The sequence below is a fragment of the Phoca vitulina genome, unplaced genomic scaffold (genome assembly GCF_004348235.1).
Source record: "Phoca vitulina isolate PV1807 unplaced genomic scaffold, GSC_HSeal_1.0 scaffold36, whole genome shotgun sequence".
Classification (NCBI taxonomy): domain Eukaryota; kingdom Metazoa; phylum Chordata; class Mammalia; order Carnivora; family Phocidae; genus Phoca; species Phoca vitulina.
This window is the reverse complement of record NW_022589739.1, coordinates 17,326,915-17,352,289: the sequence shown is the minus strand read 5'-3', so window position 1 is coordinate 17,352,289 and position 25,375 is coordinate 17,326,915. Positions and strand designations below refer to the sequence as shown.

Sequence of the window (25,375 nt, the reverse complement as noted above, 5' to 3'; positions counted from 1 at the left end):
TTAGATACTCCATAAAAGTTGGAAATACATAGCCAATTAAGGTAAAAAGAGGAATTGATGATAAACATACATAGTTGGTAACATATTAACTTCTGAAATGTTCACTAATGGCATTTGATAAAGTAAATTGTAATACAACCACATTGAGGACTGTTATATAAGTCTAATTTCTTAAAAGGCATTAAATATCATAAGAAAGTGATAGTGTTTCAATGAAAAAAATGGGGCAACATGATCCTGAAACTTTGTCAAAAATATACAAGACTAGAATGAAATAACGTAAAATAGTAATAGTGGTTGCCTCTGGGTATTAGGATTGTGGACCTTTTATTCTCTTTGTGGGCATATGTTTCATTTTCTGTACAGAATTGTGTTATTTTTATAATCCGTAGGAAGCATAAAACAAACATTTTTCCACTGCCATGCTCACGTTACCTCAATGAAATGAAGTGCTCAGTGACTTGCAAGGAAGAACATTTGTCAGTTTTTAAAACAAATACGGTCTTTTGGAAATGTTTTATGTAGTATTTTTAGTTCACATTTTTGAGCCATCACTTGAGCTTGAATAAATTATTTGAACTGTATAAACATTTGCATTCCATTGAGAACACTGAAGCTAAAAGTATAAAGCAGAAGCATGAATCTTTCTGAATAACCATTTTTTAATATTTAGAAGCTTTGCTTCAGGTTTGGTAATTTCCTTCACTGTCAGATTTGGGGTATTTTGTTTTTTGTTTTATGTTTCTTTTTTGGTCAAATGTCCATTGACAAGCCACCTCTTTTAAGAGGGAAATTTCAAATGGGAATATCTATTATATTTAGCCTTTTATATTTTATAATCTTGAATGCTTAGATTTATGTAAATTTTTTCCTGATTTTTAGAGGAACAGAAGGAAAATGAAAAGATGAAAAGTGAAGAGCAGCCAGTAGATTCAGAAAACTGTTCTACACCCAGTGCTCTGGAAGAGGCTACTGTGAAAATAGAAAAAGAAGATGAAAAGGAACTTGTCAAACTGCCAGTCATAGTCAAGCTAGAAAAACCTTTGCCAGAAAGTGAGGAAAAAAGGATTATCAAAGAAGAAAGTGATTCCTTCAAGGAAAATGTCAAACCCACTAAAGTTGAAGTAAAGGAATTTAGAGCAGATCCTAAAGATATCAAAGGTAGCATGGAGAAGCTAGAGCCAGAGAGGCTGGAGTTTGGTGGCAATGTTCGATCTTCTCAAGAAATCACTGAGAAGTCTACTGAAGAAACCGAGAAAATTAAAAATGATCAGCAGGCGAAGATACCACTAAAAAAACGAGAAATTAAATTGAGTGATGATTTTGACAGTCCAATCAAAGGACCTTTGTGTAAATCAGTTACTCCAACAAAAGAGTTTTTGAAAGATGAAATAAAACAAGAGGAAGAGACTTGTAAAAGGATCTCTACAATCACTATTTTGGGTCATGAAGGGAAACAACTGGTAAATGGAGAAGTTAGTGATGAAAAGGTAACTGCAAATTTTAAGACAGAACAAATGGAGACAAGGTTTTATGATACAAAAGAAGATAGCTGTAGCCCCTCTAAAGACAGAAGTGTCATCGTGGAGGGAAATGGAGCAGAGTCCTTAAATTCTGTCATAACGAATATGAAAATAGGTGATCTTGAGAAGGAAGTGGTCCCTACAGGGAAAGATGCAGATAGTTCAGTATCAGTCTTAGAGTCCCAAAATCAAAAAGGGCAATTAGAGGAAACTGGTCCTCCGGAAATGGAAATCTCTCTTGAGACTTCTGAGATGGCAAAGGATCTCTCTTTGAAAACTGCTTTATCTGCCACTGAATCTTGTACCCTGAAAGTTGACGAGAAGTCTCCCAAAAGTAAAAAGGATAAGCGCACACCAGTCCTAGAATGTCTTGAAAAGTTAGAGAAGTCCAAAAAGACTTTTCTTGATAAGGACACACAAAGATTGAGTCCAATACCAGAGGAGGTTCCAAAGTATACTCTAGAATCAGTAAAGCTAGTCTCTCCTGAGGCAGCTGAAACCTCGGCACCATCTAACATGACGGACGACTGTGAGAAATTAGCCTCAGAAAAGGAAGTGGTGGAATGTCAGAGCACAAGTTCCACTGAAAGTCAGCCCCTAGAAAAAACAGACCCAGAAATTCTACAAAAGAATTCCGAATCCACCAAGGTAGAAACAGATCATCTGGACAATGCCCAGACCTCTGGCACAGAGGATCATTCTGAGACAAAGGGTTCTACGCAAAAAAGCAAATTTAAATATAAGCTGGTTCCTGAAGAAGAAACCACTGCCTCAGAAAACACAGAGATAACCTCTGAAAGGCAGAAAGAGGGCATCAAATTAACAATTAGGATATCCAGTCGGAAGAAGAAGCCAGATTCTCCTCCCCAAGTTCCAGAAGCAGAAACCAAGCAAGAGAAGACAGAAAAGGAAGAAGAGAAAACAAATGTAGGTCGTACTTTAAGGAGGTCTCCGAGAATATCTAGACCCACAGCAAAAGTGGCTGAGATCAGAGATCAGAAAGCTGATAAAAAAAGAGGGGAAGGAGAAGATGAAGTGGATGAAGAGTCAGCAGCTTTGCAGAAAGCAGACAAAAAAGAAAATCTGAAAAAAACAGAGAAGGATACGAATTCTAAAGTAAGCAAGGTAAAATTCCTCCTATTCTCCTATTTATTAGAAATAATTGGGCCTAAGTGTAGCTCTTGATTTTGGTTAAAAAGAAGTCATTCAAAGAGCACTTTAAAAAAAAAAAAAAAAAAGGTATCTTTCTTCCTATATCTGAGATGTCTTTTCTCACTAGTTATCCCCAAATATTAAATTTCATGCTGTATAATCTTGTCATCTTTTAAACTTTTTCTCTATTACAGGCAATGTGGGAATATATATTCTCTTTGTAAACTATGCAGGTAATACCTAACCTGTAGGATTGAAAAATTAAAATGCCTCATAAACACTATTAAGAGTTTGGGATACATCTCTTTCCAATTCTTTTGCCATACATTAATATGTATGTTCATAAATATTTACCCATTCACTTAAAAAATAAATTGAATATGTTCATTTTTCTATGAATTTTTCACTTAGCACTGTGTCTCTGAACTCTTTCCATGTCAGTAGATGTAGTCTACCTTTTGGTTATTGATGGCTACACAGTTTTCCATAGTGTGGATGTACCTCAGTTTATTTAATCACTCCCTTATTGATTGACATTTAGGTTGTTTCCAATTTTTCACTATTACAGGCAATGCTGCATTGAAGATCCTTTTGGACATAAGTGAGTATTTCTTTAGAATAGACTCCTAGAATTGGCATTGCTGGGTCAAGGGGCATGTGTGTATTTTAACTTTTGATAGCTGTTGCCACATTGCCCTCCCCAAAAGGCCCCGTTAGTATACTCTCCTTACCATGTATGAGAGTGTCTGTCTTCCCCCATTTAATCATTAGTCTTAGAAGCCAGAATTCTCTTTTCTATGACTCTTTTATTTTAAGCAAAGTCTAGTACAAATCTACAGCTAGTTTATAGGAGTTTGTTATAATGAAAACTGCTACTTTTATTTTTAATTTATTTAAGTGATCAGATTGTTCTCCATTGTAAGTGATCCTTTGTTCCCTGAAATACTAAATTTTTAATTCTTTAAAAGCATTTCCCCGTCTGTTGTTAGAATTATTTTGGTCTTTGATGGGGACTTACACTGTAGGAATGAACTGAACTATGAATCAAAAGACTGAAACCAGGTGGTAAAAAGCAGTTTACAACATTATAAACTTATTCTCTGAATAATACATTTTTATATTTGTCAGGATTTTTATATACAGTTCTGACCCATAAAAAATTTTACATTCATCTCTAATATGGGAATTTAAACTTTTATATAACAATATGTGAGAATATAGTCAGTGCTCTCTTAGAGAGCCTTTAAAATGAGCATGGCCTTTGACCCAGAATCCTCTTCAAGGAATTTATCCTAACCACAGAGGTTCGAAAAAATTTATATTTACAAGGAGCCATTTTTTGTGAAAGTGAAAAACTGGGAAACTACCTAAATGTCTGTCTAGTAAGGGATTAGATAAATACAGCTGTGTGATGGCATATTATACAGTCGTTTACAGTGATGTTAATAATATATTTTATGACTAGGGAAATACTTATAAGACAGAATGTTCATTATAAACCCCCCTAACAAAAGTAGAATAAATAATGGAAATAGGTACCAAAATTTAATAGTAGGTAGATCTCTGATGAAGATACAGTAATTTTCATTTTCTTCTTGTATTTTGACTAAAAATTGACATATAATGAGAAGCTTGTTTTTTAATGTTCTTATTATACCAAATTATTCCAATTTTTAATTTTATATAAGGTAAAACCCAAAGGCAAAGTTCGATGGACTGGTTCTCGAACACGTGGCAGGTGGAAATATTCTAGCAATGATGAAAGTGAAGGGTCGGACAGTGAAAAATCATCTGCAGCTTCAGAGGAAGAGGAAGAAAAGGAAAGTGAAGAAGCCATCCTAGCAGATGATGATGAACCATGCAAAAAATGTGGCCTTCCAAACCATCCTGAGCTAGTATGTACCTGATCTAAATGAACAATATTCATCTTACTGGCATGCTGTGGTTACCCAAAGCAGCCTACCTCTTCTGGGATTGATCATGATTTGAAATTTTTTAATGCTGCACAGCTTTTGTGCACAAAATAACCTTTATTTCTATTTCTCAAATAATAACCCAATTCTGCTTTCATTCTACTTGGTTTATATATTGATATTTCCTCTACTTAAGGATACACTCCTAACCTCTTCTCACAGATCAACAAATTAATTCAAATTTTTCTCTTCTGTTCTTCTTTAAATGTTTCTTCTTTCCCTTTAATTTATAATGATATTTCTGAAGTGACAACTTTAAAGAAGTAAGGCCTAAAGGCCTTATTGCTTTCTGTAGCAACATTTAAGTCAAGTAGTAACCTAGTAGGGCTTTAAACTTTAGAAAATGGGGAATTCCAAAACAAAACACCCCCCCAAAAAAAACCAAATGAAAAGGATGAATTCTAGACCAGATATCTTCAGAAGAATACTGACAGTGGAACTTACCCAGGAAGTAAGTTCTTCAAAAGTAGCCTAAATCAGGAAATCCAGTTCCTAACCTGTTTATATAATTTTTGCATTTCATACGAGCTTTCTGAAGAGCCTATTGAAGAAACACTCTTTTTATACCCAATTCTCTACAATTGGTCTGTTTTGAATAGATGTGACTTTCAAGGCGATTTCTAACCACTAAGTAGAAAGAAAAATAAAGAAAGATGCTTCCATGTAGGTAGAACTTTGTGTAGCAGAAACTTTTCAAAATCCAGTAAAGTTTGGAAAATTCATGTGAGCTGGTTCTCCAAGGCTCTTTTTCCTAGAAAGCAGTGTGGGATGATGATAGGAAAAGCATTAGAGCCAGACCGTCGTGGATGTAGGTCTGGCTTCCACCACTTACCGGGTGCTCTCTTCTCAGTATCTTAATTTCTTTGTTGTAAAATGGGAATACTACTACATACTTCTTTTGAGGGCTTTTTGTTTGTTTGTTTGTCTTTTAAAGGAGATAGAAGTTTATAGAACACACCACAAGGGAGCAGTGGACAGGACAGCAGAGGAGAGACTGTCTGCTGAGGGTTGTTTTTAATAAGTTATGTAAAGTTGGCTTAGCACGGTTCCTGACATCTATTGTGTGCTAGTTTAAAGCTATTTCTGGTTTACTTGTTCTTTCGCTTCCTTAATGTTACAGTCATATCTGGAAATTAAATTTATCAATAATGTTTATCATATTCCCATAGTTTCAGAGTGTTCAGAAACAGAGAAGGAGTTTAGCTCTGAGAATAGATGTTGAAATTATGCTGAGAAGACCCTTCCAAGAATTTTTATGATCATCAGGCTGTGAAAGTTAGGTCAAGATTTTTGTGTGGAGAAAGGCCAAGAGAAGATTTGAGGTAGTGGTCTTTTCTGCCCTCCAAATCAAAAATTAGCACCTGTGTTCTTTCCCTGCCATTTCTAATATCTTTTTAAACCAAGAGAGTGCATTTTGACTGAGGCAGCAATAGATGTTAGCAGCAAAGGGGTGTGAGGAAATGAGAAGTAAAATGAAGTGAGCAGAGGTGATGTTGAGGAAATGGAGAAAGTTGTACCCTTCTTGGAACACACACATAGGACTTTCATTTATTTGGTTATTTTAATAACTGCTCTGAAAATCCCATTCCTGGCTACTCTGCCAAAAAAGAGTGACATTAGAAACTGAAGATGTGGTGGATTCCTTATGCCCAGTGTTTAAGGATAATCATAAATCAAAATGTCAAGCAACTATGATGTGTGTAAGTGGTACAGAAATGACGCTGAATTAGAAGGACATGGTCCTTGTCCTCACTGAGCTTACAGCAGAAAAACAATAAATTCATTGATGAATCTGGAACTCTATGGGGTGTTCCACGTGCTTTAGTCAAAATCAATGGAGCATTGCCTGAGGCTTGGAAATCTTACACAGTAGGATTTTAACGGAATTTTATCTTTATTACAGAATAAGAGACAAACATCACTTTTTAAATAAATTATATTCTAAAAGTTTACTTTTAATTTTGTTATTTGAAATTTAGATTACGTTTTACCATGCAAACAATGTGATAAATGAAATTAGGTGCCCAGGGTAGTCTACATATGCCTGTGTGATCGGTCGGTGTATAACTCAAGTTAAACACTCACATGACTTAGTATTGAGTTCTGGGTATTGGCAGCAAATGGTGATGCATTGTAAGGAGAAGGGGGAAGGCAGCTTTTCACTTTTAAATCGCTGCACTTGGGTGCACATCCCACTGCTCTCCTCTAAGCCCCCGTGGTTCGTGTTAGCAATTTAGAAACTGCTTTACATATATACTACAGTTGAACAAATAAATGAAGTGTGGAGAATTGGAGCCACAAATGAACAAGGTCAAAGGCTAGAATGAGCCCTGTGGTACTGGATTAGAGCTGGAGATACTGGTATGAACTCATGCTTATTTTAATATAGATCTGTGTGTTTACATGGATTGCCCTACATACATATATATCATAGCTCTGTCCTCTGAGAGAGCCTAGAAGAGGTGATACCTAGTATCATAGCACTCAGCACCCATATGTTTGTTTGTTTCTTTTTTTTTTTTAAGATTTTATTTATTTGAGAGAGAGCAGGGGGAGGAGCAGGTGGAGAGGGACAAGCAGACTCCACACTGAGCAGGGACCCCAACGCAGGACTCGGATCCCATGACCCTAAGATCATGACCTGAGCCAAAATCAGGAGTCCGACACTTAACCGACTGAGCCACGCAGTTGCCCCCCAGATTTTGGTTTCTAAATAGCATTGTCCAATAAAGGAACCAGGGCTTCTAGGAGAAAAGGCTAATACAAAGGTGTGGGCAGAGAAAATACAAGATGTGCCAGGAATGTCCCATAGTGTCAGAAAGTAAAAAAGTGCTTAAAATAAAGGATGCAAATGAGTCCTAAGGAGAAAGAACTAGCAATTTGAACAATAAATTAAATAATGGTTTTAGATTCTAACCCAAAAAAAATAAATCTTCGTTAGTTGATCCTGATATAAAGTGACTGAATAAACAAATAAATGGGGGAGAAGGACATATTTTCTTTACAGAAGAATTCCAAATATTAGAGGGCATGAGGGAAATAGGTAATCATCATTAGAACACCATAGTAACAACTGTTGCAAGCAATAATGTAGGACTGATGAGCGCTAAAATTAGTGGGTGAAATTTATTAATTTTAATTAATAAGTTTTAACTTGTACCTCCAAATTCTTTGATATTCCACCCTCCAGAAAGTGCAGCTTAATCCTCCTCCCCTTGAGTGTGGGCTGGACTTAGTACCTGTAATGAGAATAGGTATGGAAAGTGAAAAGTAGTAACTTTGCAGTGATGAAAACCAACAGATACTACCGTAACCAAGTGATCAAGGTTAATATTATTAGTAATAGGTCATGATGATATCACGTACCCCCAGATATGATGCAGTAAGTAGGGCACTTCACCTCTGTGGTATTCTCCAAAACCCATAACCTCAGTCTAATCAAGGGAAGACCTCAAACAAACCCAAACTGAGGGGCAGTCTACCTAATATCTGACTAATACTCTTCAAAACTGTCGAAGTCATGGAAAACACAAAAAGACCAAGCAACTGTTACAGATTGGAGGAGATTGAGGAAACATGATTAAATGCAATATAATATCCTAGATTGCATTCTGAAATCAGAAAGAGAACATTAGTGGAAAAACAGGTGAAATCTGAATAAGGTCTGTTGGTCAGTTAATAGTGATGTATTGATGTGAATTTCTTTTTCTTTTTTTTTTTTAAGATTGATTTATTTGACAGAGAGAGAGTACAAGCAAGGGGAGGTAGAGAAGGAGAGGGAGAAGCAGGCTCCCTGCTGAGCAAGAAGCCTGATGCGGGGCTTGATTCCAGGACCCCAGGATCATGACCTGAGCTGAAGGCAGACGCTTAATGACTGAGCCACCCAGGCGACCCTGATGTTAATTTCTTAATTTTGATAAATATCCCATGGTTATGTAAGATGTTAACATTAATGGAAGCAGGGTAAAAGATTTATGGGAATTCTATCTTTGCAACTCTTCTGTAAATCTAAAATTATTTAAAAATAAGTTTTTTTAAGTTAAACATTCCTGAGTGTGCATTTTAAATTTCAAAGAATTGGTCATCTTACACTCAAATAATATAAAATGACAACTTAAGTCTAATTATTGTTAGCCTTTGTTTGTGAACATGATGGTCCTAAGTATAGCTCCATTCCTCATACCCCCTTTGTCCCTTCCATATTTGAATTTTCATTATAAAAAGGATCATGAATGTTTCTTACAGACAGGTAATTGAAATGCTATTTAAAGTGGGAATTAGGGATGCCTGGGTGGCTCAGTTGGTTAAGTGTCTGCCTTTGGCTCAGGTCATGATCCTGGGATCGAGCCCCGCGTTGGGCTCCCTGCTCAGCAGGGAGCCTGCTTCTCCCTCTGCCTGCTGCTCCCCCTGCTTATGCGCTCACTCTCGCTGTCTCTCTCTCTCACATATAAATAAATAAAATCCTTAAAATAAGTAAAGTGGGAATTATTTGTATTTTTAAAATCCTATGTGTGGTAGGGAAGTTTATGATGCTTGAACTGTAAAACTTTGTTATAAGGGATATGTTGTTACAGTCGTCAAGGCACACTAAAAAAGGTTTATAACTCCAGGTCAGAAGAACTTGTAATTTGGGGTACCTGGCTGGCTCAGTCAGACCATGTGACTCTTGATATCAGGATTGTAAGTTCAAGCCCCATGTTGGATGTAGAAATTACTTAAAAATAAAATCTTAAGGGGACGCCTGGGTGGCTCAGTCAGTTAAGCGTCTGCCTTTGGCTCAGGTCATGATCCCAGGGTCCTGGGATCGAGCCCCGTGTTGGGCTTTCTGCTGCTCCCCCTGCTTGTGTGCTCTCTCTCTGACAAATAAATAAATAAAATCTTTTTAAAAATAAATAAATAAAATCTTAAGAGCTGCCTGAGTGGCTCAGTCAGTTAAGTGTCTGACTCTTGATCTCAGCTCAGGTCTTGATCTCAGGGTCATGAGTTCAAGCCCCACATTGGGCTCCACGCTGGGCATGGAGCCTACTTTAAAAAATAACTAAAATTAAATAAAATCTTTAAAAAAAAGAAAGAAGAACTTGTGGGTTGCCTGGGTGGCTTAGTCGGTTGAGCGTCCGGCTCTTGGTTTTGGCTGGGGTCATGATCTCTGGGTCATGAGATCGAGCCCCCATCAGGCTCTGTGCTCAGCGTGGAATCTGCTTGAAATTCTTTCCCCCTCCCTTCCCCTCCTCCTCTGCTCCTCCCCACGCTCCAGCTCTCTGTCTCTTTCTCTCTAAAGTAAATAAATCTTAAAAAAAAAAAAGGACTTCTAATTTTTCGCTCAATTTTGTAGTTTAACATATTGCAAATTATTTTTTTTAATGACGTGTTAGATCCCAATTAGAGCTTTTTTAGTTTTATGCAAATAAAGATACTGTGATATAGAGTATTTCTTAGTATAGTACCAAAAAATTATTGAAATGTCTTTAACTTCAGAGGCATTGAATTTTAGTCGTGGAATTAGGTTGACATTTCCGTGTGGTTTATTTCAGATTCTTCTGTGTGACTCTTGTGACAGTGGGTACCACACTGCCTGCCTTCGCCCTCCACTGATGATCATCCCAGATGGAGAGTGGTTCTGCCCCCCCTGCCAACACGTATGACCCAGCACGCCTTTGTTTTTAGTCTTCGGTGTTATATTCCAATGAATAATACTTCTTGACAGCCACTAAACATTTTTCATTTTCAAAGCAATTTGTAAATATTGTTTACCTTTTGTTTAAAGTTCTGTGAAATTTGAGACTCTTGAAAAAAACTACCTTTTATTAATATCTTTTAGGCCTTTGTTTTTTTTTCTCCCAAAGCATTTTTCAAAGACCTCTAATTTTTATAAAATTATAATCTCTGATTTATTTTTTTCTCACATTTGTTACAGGCACAAAGCCCCAAATTAAAATGATATATGAGGGAAAAATTAAGTTTCTTTATCCCTTTGTTTCATCCTCTTTTTCATTTCTGCCCACCTCCTTCTTTTCAGTTTTATGGATGGTATTATGAATTATGTACCACTATGATGCTACTATAAATAGAAACATGGATTATATTTCTCTTATATCGTGATTCAGGTGAATTTCTTTTGAAAGCTGAAGAACAGACTGTTTTTATGTAACTGCACTCACAGGGTCCTTTCTGTCACAAGTCCAGTCTCATCTCACTTTAAAAATGATGGGCTTTATTGCATTTCCCAGCAAACTGGACTTCCTTGGCTTAGCATAGCTTTTTCAGTTATATTCTTCAGCTCCGTTTTGACCCAATCACCATGTGGCATGGTTGTGTAATTTCTTCCCATTCTCTTTTTTAAAAATAGTGATTGGCACCATTATATTGTATTATACATAGAACCTTCTCCCTTAAAAATGCTGTGGGAGTCTTAAAACTTTTTCATCACTGTCATGTAAACATGTTGAGCCAGATGCTATTTTAAACGTTGATTACCACCAGCAACATAGGCATAGAATGTATTTCTTGATGAGGCTAGGAGTTTCCCCAACGTGTGTGTTACTGCAGAGATACTGTGCTCATCTTCAGTTCAGTGGATGCTGAGGCACCTCTTTATGTCGTTAAACACAAGGACTATCTCCGTGTTCATTCACTGTGTGAGCCCTCATCAGCTCTCAGAATAGCATAGTATCGTGAGCCAGCATGCAAGGGATAAATGTTTGTGGGAAGGTGTTAAAAATGACACTCATGGGGGGGTACCTGGCTGGCTCAGTCAGTAGAGCATGCGACTCTTGATCTCAGGGTCCCCCGCTGGGCCTAGAGCTTTCTTTAAAAAAAAAAAAATAACACTCGTGTTTTGCTCTTTCAGAAACTACTATGTGAGAAATTAGAAGAACAATTGCAGGATTTGGATGTTGCCTTAAAGAAGAAGGAACGTGCTGAACGCAGGTATTGTGATAATGTGTCTTAATGTTTTACTTGGGAATTTGATAATACAATTGTTTTGCAATATAGGTTAATATATCTATCTAAAATAATTATTGGCAAACTGTGACCCATGGGTCAAATTTGGCATGCTCCTTAATTTTGTATTGCCCACTAGGAATGTTTGTTTTCCATTTTTAAATGATTGAAAAAAATCAAAACAAGAATCTTCATGACAGATGAAAATTCTATATTCCAGTTTCATTGTCCATAAAAAAAGTTTTATTGGAACACAGCCATGCTCATTTGTTAATGTATTGTCTGTTGCTGCTTTAACATACAGCAGCAGAGTTGGGTAGTTACGGTAAAACCTTTTGCCCTGCCACACTTAATTTATTATCTGTCCTTTTACAGGAAAAGTTTGCCAACTACTGATCTAAAATATTTATCAAAACCTACTCTGAATAAATATTGGCCCAGTTATTGTGGAGGATATGTACCTTACTAAGTATGTAGTGAGTACAAGAAAATTCTCAGAACTGCTCTAGTTACCCATGTCATCTCTTTGGGTGGGCAGAATTAACACCGCTAAAATAAAGAGCATTTAAATGCTGAGCTGTGTCCTAAGAGTCATAACTTATAGTCATAAGATATGCCTCCCTTTCCAATTTACCATTGCAATGTAGTCTTAAAGCAGTTGGAGAAGACTTCTTGGAGGAGGTAAGACTGGAGTTGAATCCAGTCTTTAAAAGGGGGCTCAAAATCAGCATAGTAAGTTTATGTTTATTTATATTTATTTGTACCTTCCTTGATTATTCTATTGCTAAACAGTTATTCATGCCTACTGTGTACCAAACTGAAGAGAAAAGGTGAGTGAGTGAGAACTCACCTCTGTCAGAATACAGCCATATTGGCCAGTGGTATATATAGTAAAGTAGACAGATCATGGCATATTCGGAGCAATACAGGAATGCCGTGGAGGGGCATTTTAGTTCTGATAGGGGTTTGGGTTATCAGGCAAGTCCTGACAAAGTGTGAACAAAATGTGAACGTGAGGGGGGGAGAGTGGTAGAAGATGAAGTTGTAAATGCAGATTGAGGCCGAACTGTGAACAGTTTGGCATATTGGACTAGGGGATTTGAATTATTCTCTACAGGTAGTAAGAGAGCCATCAAAGGAGAGATAAGTATAATCAGGTCTCTATTTCAGAAAACATGCCCTTGTAACAATAAAAAGGAATTAGAGTTGAGACTGTTGCAGTGGAGTCCAGGAGAGCCGGTGAGGCCTGAACTAGGACATACCTTATGTAATAAAGTAGAGGTATTAAAAGAGAATTTTCAGAACCTTAATCAGGAGGATTTGATGCCCATTTGTACATATTATGAGAAAATTTAAACAATGTCTCCTGGTCCTACTACCTTCATTTGCTGCTACTGTAACTTTTACCTGCTATCTCATAGTCTTCCCCCTCCCCCCAAATTTAGCTTGCTTTAAGACAGTCAGGTAGCTCATTTGATAATCCACTCATTTTACTCCCCCATACTGTGAACTCAGTGGTTTCAGCCTCCAGATCCTGGTTTTTTCCTTACTAGTCAGCTTCAGCTCTCTGGTTTATAATGGATGCTACTTGGTTTAAAGGCAAAATTAATCTGTATAAAGTTGACTAGGAGATAAAAATACTTCATTTTTAAAAAATCAGTTGTCTAAATACCTGTGTATTTAGAAACTCTGGGTAATAGTCCTTTATATAATTATTAGGACTATTTTAATATTCACAGTTGTTCCTGTTTTTATTTTTGACACTAGAAAAGATTTAACTAAGGATGCTTCAAATTAAATCATAATAAAGATTAGGCATTTTCTTTATTCTTTTTGAAATCTGCCTGCCCTTCTGAGAAATGAGCAGTTTTGTGGAAAGGCTGGTTAAAAATTTTTGACTACTGCCTCACTATAGGGTATATTGTTGCAATTAAGAAATACTTAAAATTTTAGAAATTTATGTTAAAATGTGCCACAATACTTATTCACACTATTGGTCTTCCCATTTACTAACTCATTTGCTTTCCCTTCTACTTTTGGTAATCCTCTTTACTTAAATGTCATCCTTTAAGAGGACATCCAAAATTATGGCTTTAGTTCACACACTAAATTCTTTTTGAGATTGGATCACGAAAAGGAGAGTAAAGTTACTGTTATGGAGCGAACAGTCTGCCACAAAGCCAGTTAACTGAATTATTGCTATTATTTTTTAATTCTTCCCAATAATCTGGTTAACAAAGTTTTCTTTATATATAGCTTCTAATATACATAGATCCTGATATATATGAATCCTAGGGGCTCTAAAGAGCAAAATATGTATATTTCTAAAGTAAAATATTAACTGTAAACTCTAGGTGACTCCATCTGTTTTTAAAAATGAGCATTTTTATTCATCCTTTTTAAAATCTGTAAAAATAATTTCTCTAGCACTCATCCTAGAAACTTAACGGCCTTGGTTACTCTCTATATCCTAGCACGGGAGCATCTTTCCCTTTGTTCATACATTTATTCAACATTTAACCAACATGTAGTGAGCACCCACTTTATGCCAGGCAGTGTAATCAACATGAAGTGTATATGTGGTCTCTACATTAAAGGGCTCTACAGTATGGTGAAAAAGAAGGATTTGTCAATGAGTAATTAGTGACTAGCCAGAAACTGTCTACAGAGCTGGAGCTGTGATGCTCTGTGAAATTTGACATTTCAGAAGTCCCTTCAACTGGTTGGTAAACATCCCTTCCAGAACTTGGTGCAGGAATTATTTGGGAATTCAAATAGCTCTGTACTTCCAGAGTACTTTTACTAGTGTTTGCTAGCAGAGAGTTGGATTTAATCAGGGTTGGAATTTTCCAGGTAATGTAACAGAGGGAAGGAGAGAAAGAGACAAGGAATTTGAAAGTGTATGCAAAGGAGTATTTATAATGATGGACCGTGGAGTCTAAGCCAGGTAAGGGGGAAAGTAAGGACACAAGGGAGTATTGGACAGTGAAAAGAGGCTAGGGTCGATGGATAGAGGTCCCACTGGAGTTAGGGAATTGTTGAAATCAGTGTACCAGAGGGAGTAAGCCGGAAAGTGAGCCAGTAGACGTCAGAGTATAGGTTCCCTGAAATTGAAATTTTAGGAAGGGTGTGGTTATTTGTAATGATGAGGTCTGGGCCCAGTATGATCATTGAACTAGGTGGTGGTGAGATGGAGTGGAAGAGGTATCTTTCTATAAGATTACTGAGCAAGAAAATGCTGTGATGAGAAATCATACCTACCTTCAAGAGCCTACTCAACTGTTACCACCTATTTAAAGCCTCCACTTTCTCAGCTCTTCAAACAAGTTATTCCTTCTTCATGTTTCCATTATACCTGTTCATAATGGACTACAGTCAGTTGTTGAATAATTGTGAGGACAAGAACCGTGTATTATTTGCCCTCAGGATTCCCAAGCCTGACACAGATCATGACCTCAATATGGTGGATGTGAACTGAATGTTTTTCAGTTGAGTTGAGATAATAATAAAGTGAAAGTAGAGATTTTGAGGTATAAAAGAGGAAACTGATAAAACAGTAAACTTGGTTAGTGTAGGGATAGATATGTGTTGAACATATTTAGTAACAGAGAACTCAAGTTCTGACTTCTCCATGAAGCCTTCCCTGTTAATTTCAGCCAGTACTGTTTTTGCCTTTCCTAGTTTTTAATTCATTAACTGTACTATTTTAAATCAGGTTTTGATTAAAATAACTTTATCATTTTCTTACGTGCCCAATTTTTGACTGAATAGCTTTATAACCCATCTCAAAAAGACTGTAAGATTCTTGTTAGCAGAGCCAAGGGTTTCTAGGGCAGTAAAGGCTGCATTCTGAAGGACCCAGGTAACTGGATGAGTAATGCCCTTCTATAAGGGACATCACAAGCAAAGGGAGGAAGAGTGGTTATTTCTGTTCAGTTCAACATACACTGGCCTGCATATAAGAGCTCATCTGTCCTTGGTGAATTAGATTAACTTCGGGAGAACCAGAAAAAACACCTATTGGGTGTAGCAGTTTGTTAATGGAAAATTTGTTGGATTAAAATCAACAAAGGTTTGTTTCTTTGAAAAGAAACTATGGAGATCTCGTTAGTGTTCTAAATCCACATTGCCTGAAGAAGTGTTAACTGGCTCTAAAACTGATCTTCACTGGAGCAACTAGGGTGCAGAGCCGTGTCGCTGCACTGCCTTTTTTCTTCTCTGCAAACGCATGGTTTTAGTATCAATCACTGGGACCTTGACATGGTTCTATTGCATAGAATTTCTTTTTTTAGTATTGATACTTATTACCTTGAGATTATGGCTGTGTATATACACATATGAAAATGTCCGGCCTAACAAAGATCTAGTTTGTCCAGCGTTGACTTCCTGGCTAATCACTTTGTCAGTGAGTTGCAGCATAACTCTCCTCATGAAGTTTCCTCGTCTACTTCAGCTCGCAGGTTTTATTTCATCAGTATAATTACTTCCAAGACTACAACTTTCAGTTACACCTTTTTACAGTTTTTACCTTTAGAAAGTTTTGTGCCTCCCACAGATACCAGTACGATAAGCTCTGTAGACAGTAGCTGACGTGTCTGACCTAGCCTCTGCCGTTACCATGAAATCGTAATTTTAGTATTGTCTGTGTTAGCAATGTTTTCATAACAATTTTATTTTTAGCAAATCTCATTTTGCGTGCGTTTTTGTTTTCACCTAAAGGAAAGAACGTTTGGTGTATGTGGGTATCAGTATCGAAAACATCATTCCTCCACAAGTAAGTTTCTGGTTTGTAGTATTTTTGAAGAAGAGACTGTCATAATTGTTTTAAAATTTAACCCACTTTATGTAATGTGAATAGTTTTAAATATACAGTATACCTGTTTTATTAAAAGTGGAGGGCGCCTGGGTGGCTCAGTTGGTTAAGCGACTACCTTCAGCTCAGGTCATGATCCTGGAGTCCCGGGATCGAGTCCTACATCAGGCTCCCTGCTCAGCAGGGAGTCTGCTTCTCCCTCTGACCCTCCTCCCTCTCATGTGCTCTCTCTCAAATAAATAAATAAAATCTTAAAAAAAAAAAAAAAAAAAAAAAAGTGGGGGTGCCTGGGTGGCTCAGACTGTTAAGTGTCTGCCTTTGGCTCGGGTCATGATCCTGGGGTCCTGGGATCGAATCCCGCGTCGGGCTCCCTGCTCAGCGGGGAGCCTGCTTCTCCTTCTCCCTCTGTTGCTCCCCCTGCTTGTACTCTCTCTCTGTCTAATAAAAAAAAAAAAAAAAAAGTAGAAATTTAGGACCTTAAAGAAATCACCCATATTTTCCCTCATGATTAAAATTAAATATATGCTGGGCTGCTTGGCTGGCTTAGTCGGTAGAGCATGCAACTCTTGATCTCGGGGTCGTAAGTTTGAGCCCCATGTTGGGTGTAGAGTCTACTAAAGAAAATAACAGTAATAATAAAATAAAAATTACATATATGCTGATAGCCCTAAAATGTAATATCACGTTCAAATCAGATTTATATAGCTCACTGCTATGGGGTATATGTTCTGGGGTGGTTTTTTTTTTTTTTAACCCTGTATTATACTGGGTAATTTGTTTTTAGCTTCTTTATGTGTTGTTTATGTAAAGTGACAAAAGAATAGTTCAGGGAGATTGGGTTTTTAATCCTGTGCTTTGGGAGTTGGTTATTAGAAACTTCAGTATTTGTTCTTTACAGTTGGTTTCTTTGAAGGAATATTGTTTTACATTATTAGTCTAATTTCTAATTAAGGATATCTCATGAGTGAAAGTACATGTAACATGGTTTTCATTTGGAAATGAAGAAATGTTCCTAGTTTCATACACAGTTTCATTCAGCCTTAATTAAATCACACGCTTAAGTAACCTGTCTTGGTTAGTTACTTTCCTTCATCATCATGCTTCTTTCTTTTTCTAAATCCATTATTTCATTGATTCAGCATATCTTCTGAATATCTTCTATGTGTTCAATTTAATTATTTGTTAAAAAATTTATCAGTGGAGAAACTTCACCATGATTGTTTTAAAAGAGGTAATTATAAACTCACAGAAACGTAAGAATTTTAATACAGAAGGGCTTCATCCCTTGATCACCAGTACTCTTTTTAATCTCTCTACTTAGTGTGGCCATGTTCATTCAGTTTTGGGGGGGGTGAGATCACCTCACTTTTTCAGATCTTTCACATGTGCTGCCTAGACAGACATTAGAAAACTATTCATTCCAAGAAGCTTTTTGTTTGTCCTAATAACTTATATATTTGTTATCATATTTTTAAACCAGGAGCCAGATTTTTCTGAAGATCATGAAGAAAAGAAAAAAGATTCAAAAAAATCCAAAGCAAACTTACTTGAAAGGAGGTCAACAAGAACACGGAAATGTATAAGTTATAGGTATGAAATATGTGGAAATGGTTACAAGAGAAGAGTGTAAAATGTTTTTTTAAATTATAAAATATGACCCAAGAGGATATGCTTTTTTTCATAATGATCATTAGTTAGATATATATATATTTGTTACTTACTGTCTTTAGAATCATGCCGTTTTAGAGCAGCCAACATGATCTTTTCAAAACGTAGATTTGCTCATGTCATCCTTTTCTGCTTAATATACTTTGTCAGATTTCTGTAGCTCTTGGGATAAGGATCGATGCTTTAACAAGGCCCCTACAGGCACCACAGAGTCTGCTCTGTACCCAGCTTTTCAGCTCCGTGTCATCCACATTTTTCCTCACTCTGTCATTATCAGCCAGTCTTCTTTCAGCTCGTTTGCACATGCTCTTTACTCGACCTAGGATTTCCCTCCTGCTTTCACCTTGTTAACGTTCTCTTGATCAAATCTATTATATGCCCTCATAGCAACCAATTCTTTTTGAAAGTACTTATCATGGTACCATTTTATATAAAATCATCATAACTAATGAAATCAAAGCCTGCTCACGGAAGGAGCAAGTGTAAAGTCAGTTCTTCTGTAATACAAGATATGAATTCCTAAAAATTGCCGGGCTGTGTAAAATCACACAATATAAACCATAGGGATTATGGGAAATATGGAGGTAGGGCCACACTCAAAAATTTCGTTAGTGACATTTTTTTTTTAAAGATATGAATGTAGGGGAGGGGGGTGGGGGGATGGGTTAGCCTGGTGATGGGTATTAAAGAGGTCACGTATTGAATGGAGCACTGGCTGTTATACACAAACAATGAATCATGGATCACTACATCAAAAACTAATGATGTCGGGCGCCTGGGTGGCGCAGTCGTTAGGCGTCTGCCTTTGGCTCAGGTTGTGATCCCAGAGTCCTGGGATTGAACCCCGCGTCGGGCTCCCTGCTCAGCCGAGAGCCTGCTTCTCCCTCTCCCACTCTCCCTGCTTGTGTTCCCTCTCTAGCTGTGTCTCTCTGTCAAATAAATAAATAAAATCTTTAAAAAACAAAAAAAACCCAAAAAACTAACGATGTAATGTATGGTGATTAACATAATATAATAAAATTAAATTTAAAAAAAATACGACTGTAATAAAAACATAGTAACATTTGATGCACGTTAAATGGTTAAGAACTAGTATAAATACTACGCTAATTACCACATTTTCTGTTGAAAAATCCCTGGAGTTTGTCTGTGGAAGTGGTTGTGAGGTGGGTTGCAATTTGTAAATCATTGTGTGGTGGTAGAAGGAGGGTTGATTGGTCTTGTAACACGCATAATGAGCTGAGGTTGCTGGTAGATATTTGAGGTGTGTATATGTATGCAGTTTGTATATGCTTGTGTGGCTAGATGCAGTTTTCTACATTTACCTAGTGTTTCTCATGAATAAAATTACTTAAAGCAAGTATAAAATACACATTATACTTGAATTATTTTCTAATATATCAGCCTTGTTGTAACAATTCACAGTTTCAGAACAAACCTTACAGTAGAACTGTATTATCTTTCAATCTTGATGTAGTTGTGGTTGTTAAAAGAAGGAGAGATTTACTCTTAGTATTTCATCCTGGATGTACACCCAGAAGTGGGATTGCTGGATCCTATGGCACTTATATTTTTGTGTTTTTTGAGGAACGTCCATGATGTTTTCCATGGCAGTTGCACCCTTTTGTTTCCCACCAGCAGTATATAGTTTCCAGGTTTTCCACATCCTTGCCAACACTGGTTGGCTTTGGAGGGTTTTTTTGATAGTGACGATCCTAGCGGATATGAGGCAATATCTCGTGATTTTGATTTGCACTTCCCTCATTGTTGTTGATGATGAGCATCTTTTCATTTGCTTGCTGGGTGTTTGTATGTCTCTTGTCATTTTTTCTTTATTATTTCTGCTTCTTAGTACTTTTTAAAAGAAATTTAACTGAGAGGTATTAAGAAAGTCATTCATGTGCTTTCTCTAATAAGTTTTACTCTTCATATTTAAGGTCTGAATACACCTAGAGTTTAATTTGTACATGGGTGCAGTGGGATTATTGTGAGTGTAAAATATAAAGCACTTAATAAAGTATTACCACAGAAAGAGGACAGAAAAGAATTTCATCACCATTATCATTTAGTAATTGTTTATCAGATTCTTACTGCTGCTAACAGAGAGGATGACATCAAAGCTGACTAGAAGTAGCATTGGATTGGGGTACAGAAGAATAATATTATAGTCCTCACCATACCACGTATTACCCATGTAACTTGGAATGGTCCATTTCCCTAGGTCTTGGTTGATGGCGGATTAACGCAGGTGATCCCTTCAGCTCTAAATTTATATAACAGTAATATAGAAATTTATGAAAAACTATATTTAGCATAAAATGTATTGTGTGATTAATTTATTTATGCCTTAATATCTACTTCTCAAAAAAATTTAAGGAAGGTATGTAATCTGTAAGGAGCAACTTTTTAAGCGTAGCACCAAACATAGAAACAATAATGGAAAGGAGATTTGATTACATAAAATTTAAGAAAGACTTAGAAGTACTTACTTCTAAAAGAAAATATTTTCTTGGAAAGAAATTTTGCAAAGGAGTTAGAATTCAAAAGGAATGCCTTACGAATTTTAAAAATTACAGTGAGTATAGTTTTTTTTCATTGTGGAAATACAGTAGCTTTTTCCATGATGTCTGTAAAAGCTGTTGTGTCTCCAGCCATTAACGTTACTGAAGTTGAGAATAAAGACATTTTTGTTAGGAAATCAGTTACTTTAGGGAAACCAAGGTTTTGTTTATTTTGGAAACTAGAACTAGACAGCGTTGACTTTTTACATTTGTTTATTTGGGAGGGGGCTGACTGGAAATGTTATGGGCACATATTCATAATTGTAGCAGGGCAAGATGTCAGTTTTCATTTCTCAAAACTTAAAAAATAAGCAGAAGCTAAAGGGGAAATACACTTTGGATAGAAATATTGCAACAGGGGCACTTGGGTGGCTCAGTCGGTTAAGCATCTGCCTTTGGCTCAGGTCATGATCCCAGGGTCCTGGGATGGAGCCCTGCAACGGGATCCCTGCTCAGTGGGGAGTCTGCTTCTCCTCTACTTCTGCCCCTCCCCCTGCTTGTGCTCTCTCTCTCTCTCTCTCTCTCTAATGAATAAATTTTTTAAAATTAAAGTAAAAGACGGGCGCCTGGGTGGCTCAGTTGGTTAAGCGACTGCCTTCGGCTCAGGTCATGATCCTGGAGTCCCTGGATCGAGTCCCACATCGGGCTCCCTGCTCTGCAGGGAGTGTGCTTCTCCCTCTGACCCTCCCCCCTCTCATGTGCTCTCTCTCATTCTCTCTCTCTCAAATAAATAAATAAAACCTTTAAAAAATAAATAAATAAATAAATAAAATTAAAGTAAAAGAAAAAATAATTGCAACATATGACAAAGTATTAAAATCTCTAATACCTTAGGGCGCCTGGGTGGCTGAGTTGTTAAGCGTCTGCCTTCGGCTCAGGTCATGATCCCAGGGTCCTGGGATCGAGTCCCGCATCGGGCTCCCTGCTCAGCGGGAAGCCTGCTTCTCCCTCCCCCACTCCCCCTGCTTGTGTTCCTGCTCTTGCTATGTCTCTCTCTGTCAAAAAAATAAATAAAATCTTTAAAAAAAAAAAATCTTTTAATACCTTAAAAGCTCTTACAAGTAGTAAAAGATGCACACTGGCTGATAAAACGGGCAAAGGATTCAAACCAGCCTTGTAAAAGAAAAAGCAAAAATGACCAATAAACATGAAACTATTATTTGGCCTTACTCAGTAATCACATTAAAATTAAAAGAACAGGGACGCCTGGGTGGCTGTCATTAAGCGTCTGCCTTCGGCTCAGGTCATGATCTCAGGGTCCTGGGATCGAGTCCCGCATCCGGCTCTCCACTCAGTGGGAAGCATGCTTCTTCCTCTCCCACTCCCCCTGCTTGTGTTCCCTCTCTCGCTGTCTCTCTCTCTGTGTCAAATACATAAATAAAATCTTTAAAAAAAAAGTAAAAGAACAAGAAAATAATTTTCAAAATTAGAAAAAAGTTAGATGATAAAATTAACTTCATGGTTATATTATAAATTGCTACCACCCTTGAAGAACAGTTTTTTTTTTTTTATTATGTTAGTCACCATACATTGCATCATTAGTTTTTGATGTTGTGTTCCATGATTCATTGTTTGTGTATAACACCCAGTGCTCCATTCAATACGTGCCCTCTTTAATACCCATCACCAGGCTAACCCATCCCTTCACCCCCCTCCCCTCTAGAACCCTCAGTTTGTTTCTCAGAGTCCATAGTCTCTCATGGTTCATCTCCCCCTCCGATTTCCCCCCCTTCATTTTTCCCTTCCTACTATCTTTTTTTTTTTTTAACATATAATGTATTATTTGTTTCAGAGGTACAGGTCTGTGATTCATCAGTCTTAAAATTCACAGCGCTCACCATAGTACATACCCTCCCCAGTGTCTTATCACCCAGCCACCCCACCCCTCCCACCCCCCACCACTCCACCAACACTCAGTTTGTTTCCTGAGATTAAGAATTCCTCATATCAGTGAGATCATATGATACTTGTCTTTCTCTGATTGGCTTATTTTGCTTAGCGTAATACCCTCTAGTTCTATCCATGTCATTGCAAATGGCAAGATTTCATTTTTTGATGGCTGCATAATATTCCATTCTATACATATACCACATCTTCTTTATCCATTCATCTGTCGATGGACATCTTGGCTCTTTCCATAGTTTGGCTATTGTGGACATTGCTGCTATAAACATCGGGGTGCACGTACCCCTTTGGATCCCTCCATTTGTATCTTTGGGGTAAATACCCAGTAGTGCAATTGGGTCGTATGGTAGCTCTATTTTCAACTTTTTGAGTAACCTCCATACTGTTTTCCAGAGTGGCTGCACCAGCTTGCATTCCCACCAACAGTGTAGGAGGGTTCCCCTTTCTTCACATCCCCGCCAATATCTGTCATTTCCTGACTTACTAATTTTAGCCATTCTGACTGGTGTGAGGTGGTATCTCATTGAGGTTTTGGGTTGTATTTCCCTGATGCCAAGCGATATTGGAAGAACAGTTTTTATGCCCTTTAAAGCCAACAGTTTTATTTGTAGCAAGAATACCAGGAACAAACCTAAGGTCCAACAGAATCTCTTGGTGGAACCATGGGCACTCACCAAACAAAGGAAAAGGTAGAGTTATAAGATACTGAGGAAGGGTAGAGTTTAGATGAAATGTAAATGAAGCAATGAGAGTTAGGCTGAAGGCAAATCTATCCGATCTAGACCACATAGTGGACACAGGTTCCTGTTTCCTGAAAGCACTGAATTTGAAGTTGATGTGTAGGGTGTTGTGTCCATTCCATTATTCAAAGCTCTGCATCTGGGATATAAATCAAGGCTGCCTCTTTGTGTTAAAAGTAACTGAAATCCTCCAGGCAAGCATGGAATATTTTATTCTTACTGATGCCATTTCGTAAGTCCAAAGGTTCTAATGGTCTCTGACACAGAAAACCAGGTTTTTCGGTGAGTAGGAAAGTAGAAGTCATTCAGAGGAAGAGGCTGTTTTGCCACTTTATAGCTGCAACCTGTCATTGGGAGAAATACTGTTTTCTGTTAACTGCATCTGGCTTTATCTATATCTGTTATTCTAGCCTGATGAGTGGATATACAGATTTTTACTTCCTCAGAATTTGTTAAAGAAAACCTAAGCTACAGCTGCAGGGTTGTTTTTCATAGCTATGATTGTAATTGTGAAAAAATTGGAAGTAAACTTTTAACTAAATTATGATACATCTATAAGATTAGATACTATATAGCCATTAAAAACTATGTTGTAGAAGAATTCTTAACCTGAAACAATTAGATATAAAATTTTATGTTTGTGTGGATATTTTTTTTTCTAGAGAGGAAATCCATAGCTGTAATGAGTTTCTTAACTCAAAAGGCAAAATATTTGGCTTTTAAACTCTATCGTTAATCCATTGTCTGCCTTTAATCCAACGCTGTCCAGTAGAATTTACTGTGTTTATGGAGACGTGCTGTTTCTTTGCCGTCCGGCGTGGTGCTGTACGTAGCTGTGGGGCACTTAAAATCTGGCAAGCGAGGAACGGGGTTTTTCATTTTAATTAATTTTAATATAGATAGCCACACGCAGCTAGTAATTACCATATTTTGGATAGTTTTAGGCAAGTCACTTTATCCTTTCGGTCACCTCAGGTCTAAAGTGAAGGGAGTTTTGTATGTGAAGAAATCTTGGGGCTCATCTAGACTTGTCTTCTCTAAGTTGGGGGCAGTGGCCCTTGTGAGAAAAAGTACTTTTATCTAGTTCTAAAATTCTGAGCATCTGTATATGGACCTTGGTAATAATAGTAATATAACCCCTGATGACAGTAATAGTGTAGTTCTCATACTTAGTATTATTTCTGGAACACTAATTCAACTTACTTTGCTGTGTGATTTGTGTAGTTAGAGGTGGGCGAACTGTGGCCTGTGGGGCAAATCCCAGCTCAAATGCCAGTTTATGTAGCCATAGCCCGTGACCTAGGAATGGTTTTTATATGTATAAATGACTGAGAAAAGAACCGAAAGAAGAAAATCTTAGGACGGTTACATGAAATTCAAATCCCAGTGTCCATAGATAAAGTTCTGCTGGAACACAGCTGCATTCGTTCACTTGCCTTGTCTCTGGCGGCTTTTGCAGCTCAGTGGCAGGGGTGAGTGGTTACAACAGGGACCATAGAGTCTACAAAGCCAAAAATATTTATCCTTTATAAAGTGGCCCTTTATAAAAATCGTTGCTGATGCCTGGTATAGATGATCTCTGAAAATGAGTTAGATACTGATTGGCAAAAGAAATTGAGGTTAACAGGAGTGAGGTGATGTAGTCCAAGTCACACAGCCCCAAAGTGGCAGAGAGCATTTTTATACTCAGGCCTTTTTCATTTCAGAGGCAACTCCTCCTAACCCATGTACCAGGACAGGCTATGATGTGATTGTTGTATATATTTTAGATTTGATGAATTTGATGAAGCAATCGATGAAGCTATAGAAGATGATATCAAAGAAGCTGATGGAGGAGGTATGTGTTTATCATTCCCTGTTCTTCGTATGACTTGGCCAGTAGGTTAACTTAAAATGCCCAGAGTAGGGGCGCCTGGCTGGCTCAGTCAGTAGAGCATGCGACTCTTGATCTCAGAGTTGTGAGTTTGAGCCCCATGTTGGGCATAGAGATTACTTAAAAACAAAACAAAACATTGATTAGGGCAGTAAGCATATTTTTTTTTTTTTATTCTCTACTTGATGTTAAATGTCTGAGATTCAAAATAATTTGTGGACATTG

The 25,375-nt window shown here is 37.3% G+C and overlaps 1 protein-coding gene across 1 annotated transcript in view; it reads left to right on the top strand.

The window, feature by feature from the left end:
• RSF1 (remodeling and spacing factor 1) overlaps positions 1–25,375 on the top strand; it is a 165,817-nt gene that overhangs the window by 125,739 nt on the left and 14,703 nt on the right. Inside the window, exons 6-12 of the mRNA XM_032427334.1 lie at positions 883–2,648; positions 4,364–4,570; positions 10,180–10,284; positions 11,496–11,575; positions 16,310–16,364; positions 17,884–17,993; positions 25,047–25,114. Of these exons, the coding sequence (XP_032283225.1) occupies positions 883–2,648; positions 4,364–4,570; positions 10,180–10,284; positions 11,496–11,575; positions 16,310–16,364; positions 17,884–17,993; positions 25,047–25,114 (2,391 nt within the window). The remainder of the gene's footprint in view (positions 1–882; positions 2,649–4,363; positions 4,571–10,179; positions 10,285–11,495; positions 11,576–16,309; positions 16,365–17,883; positions 17,994–25,046; positions 25,115–25,375) is intronic.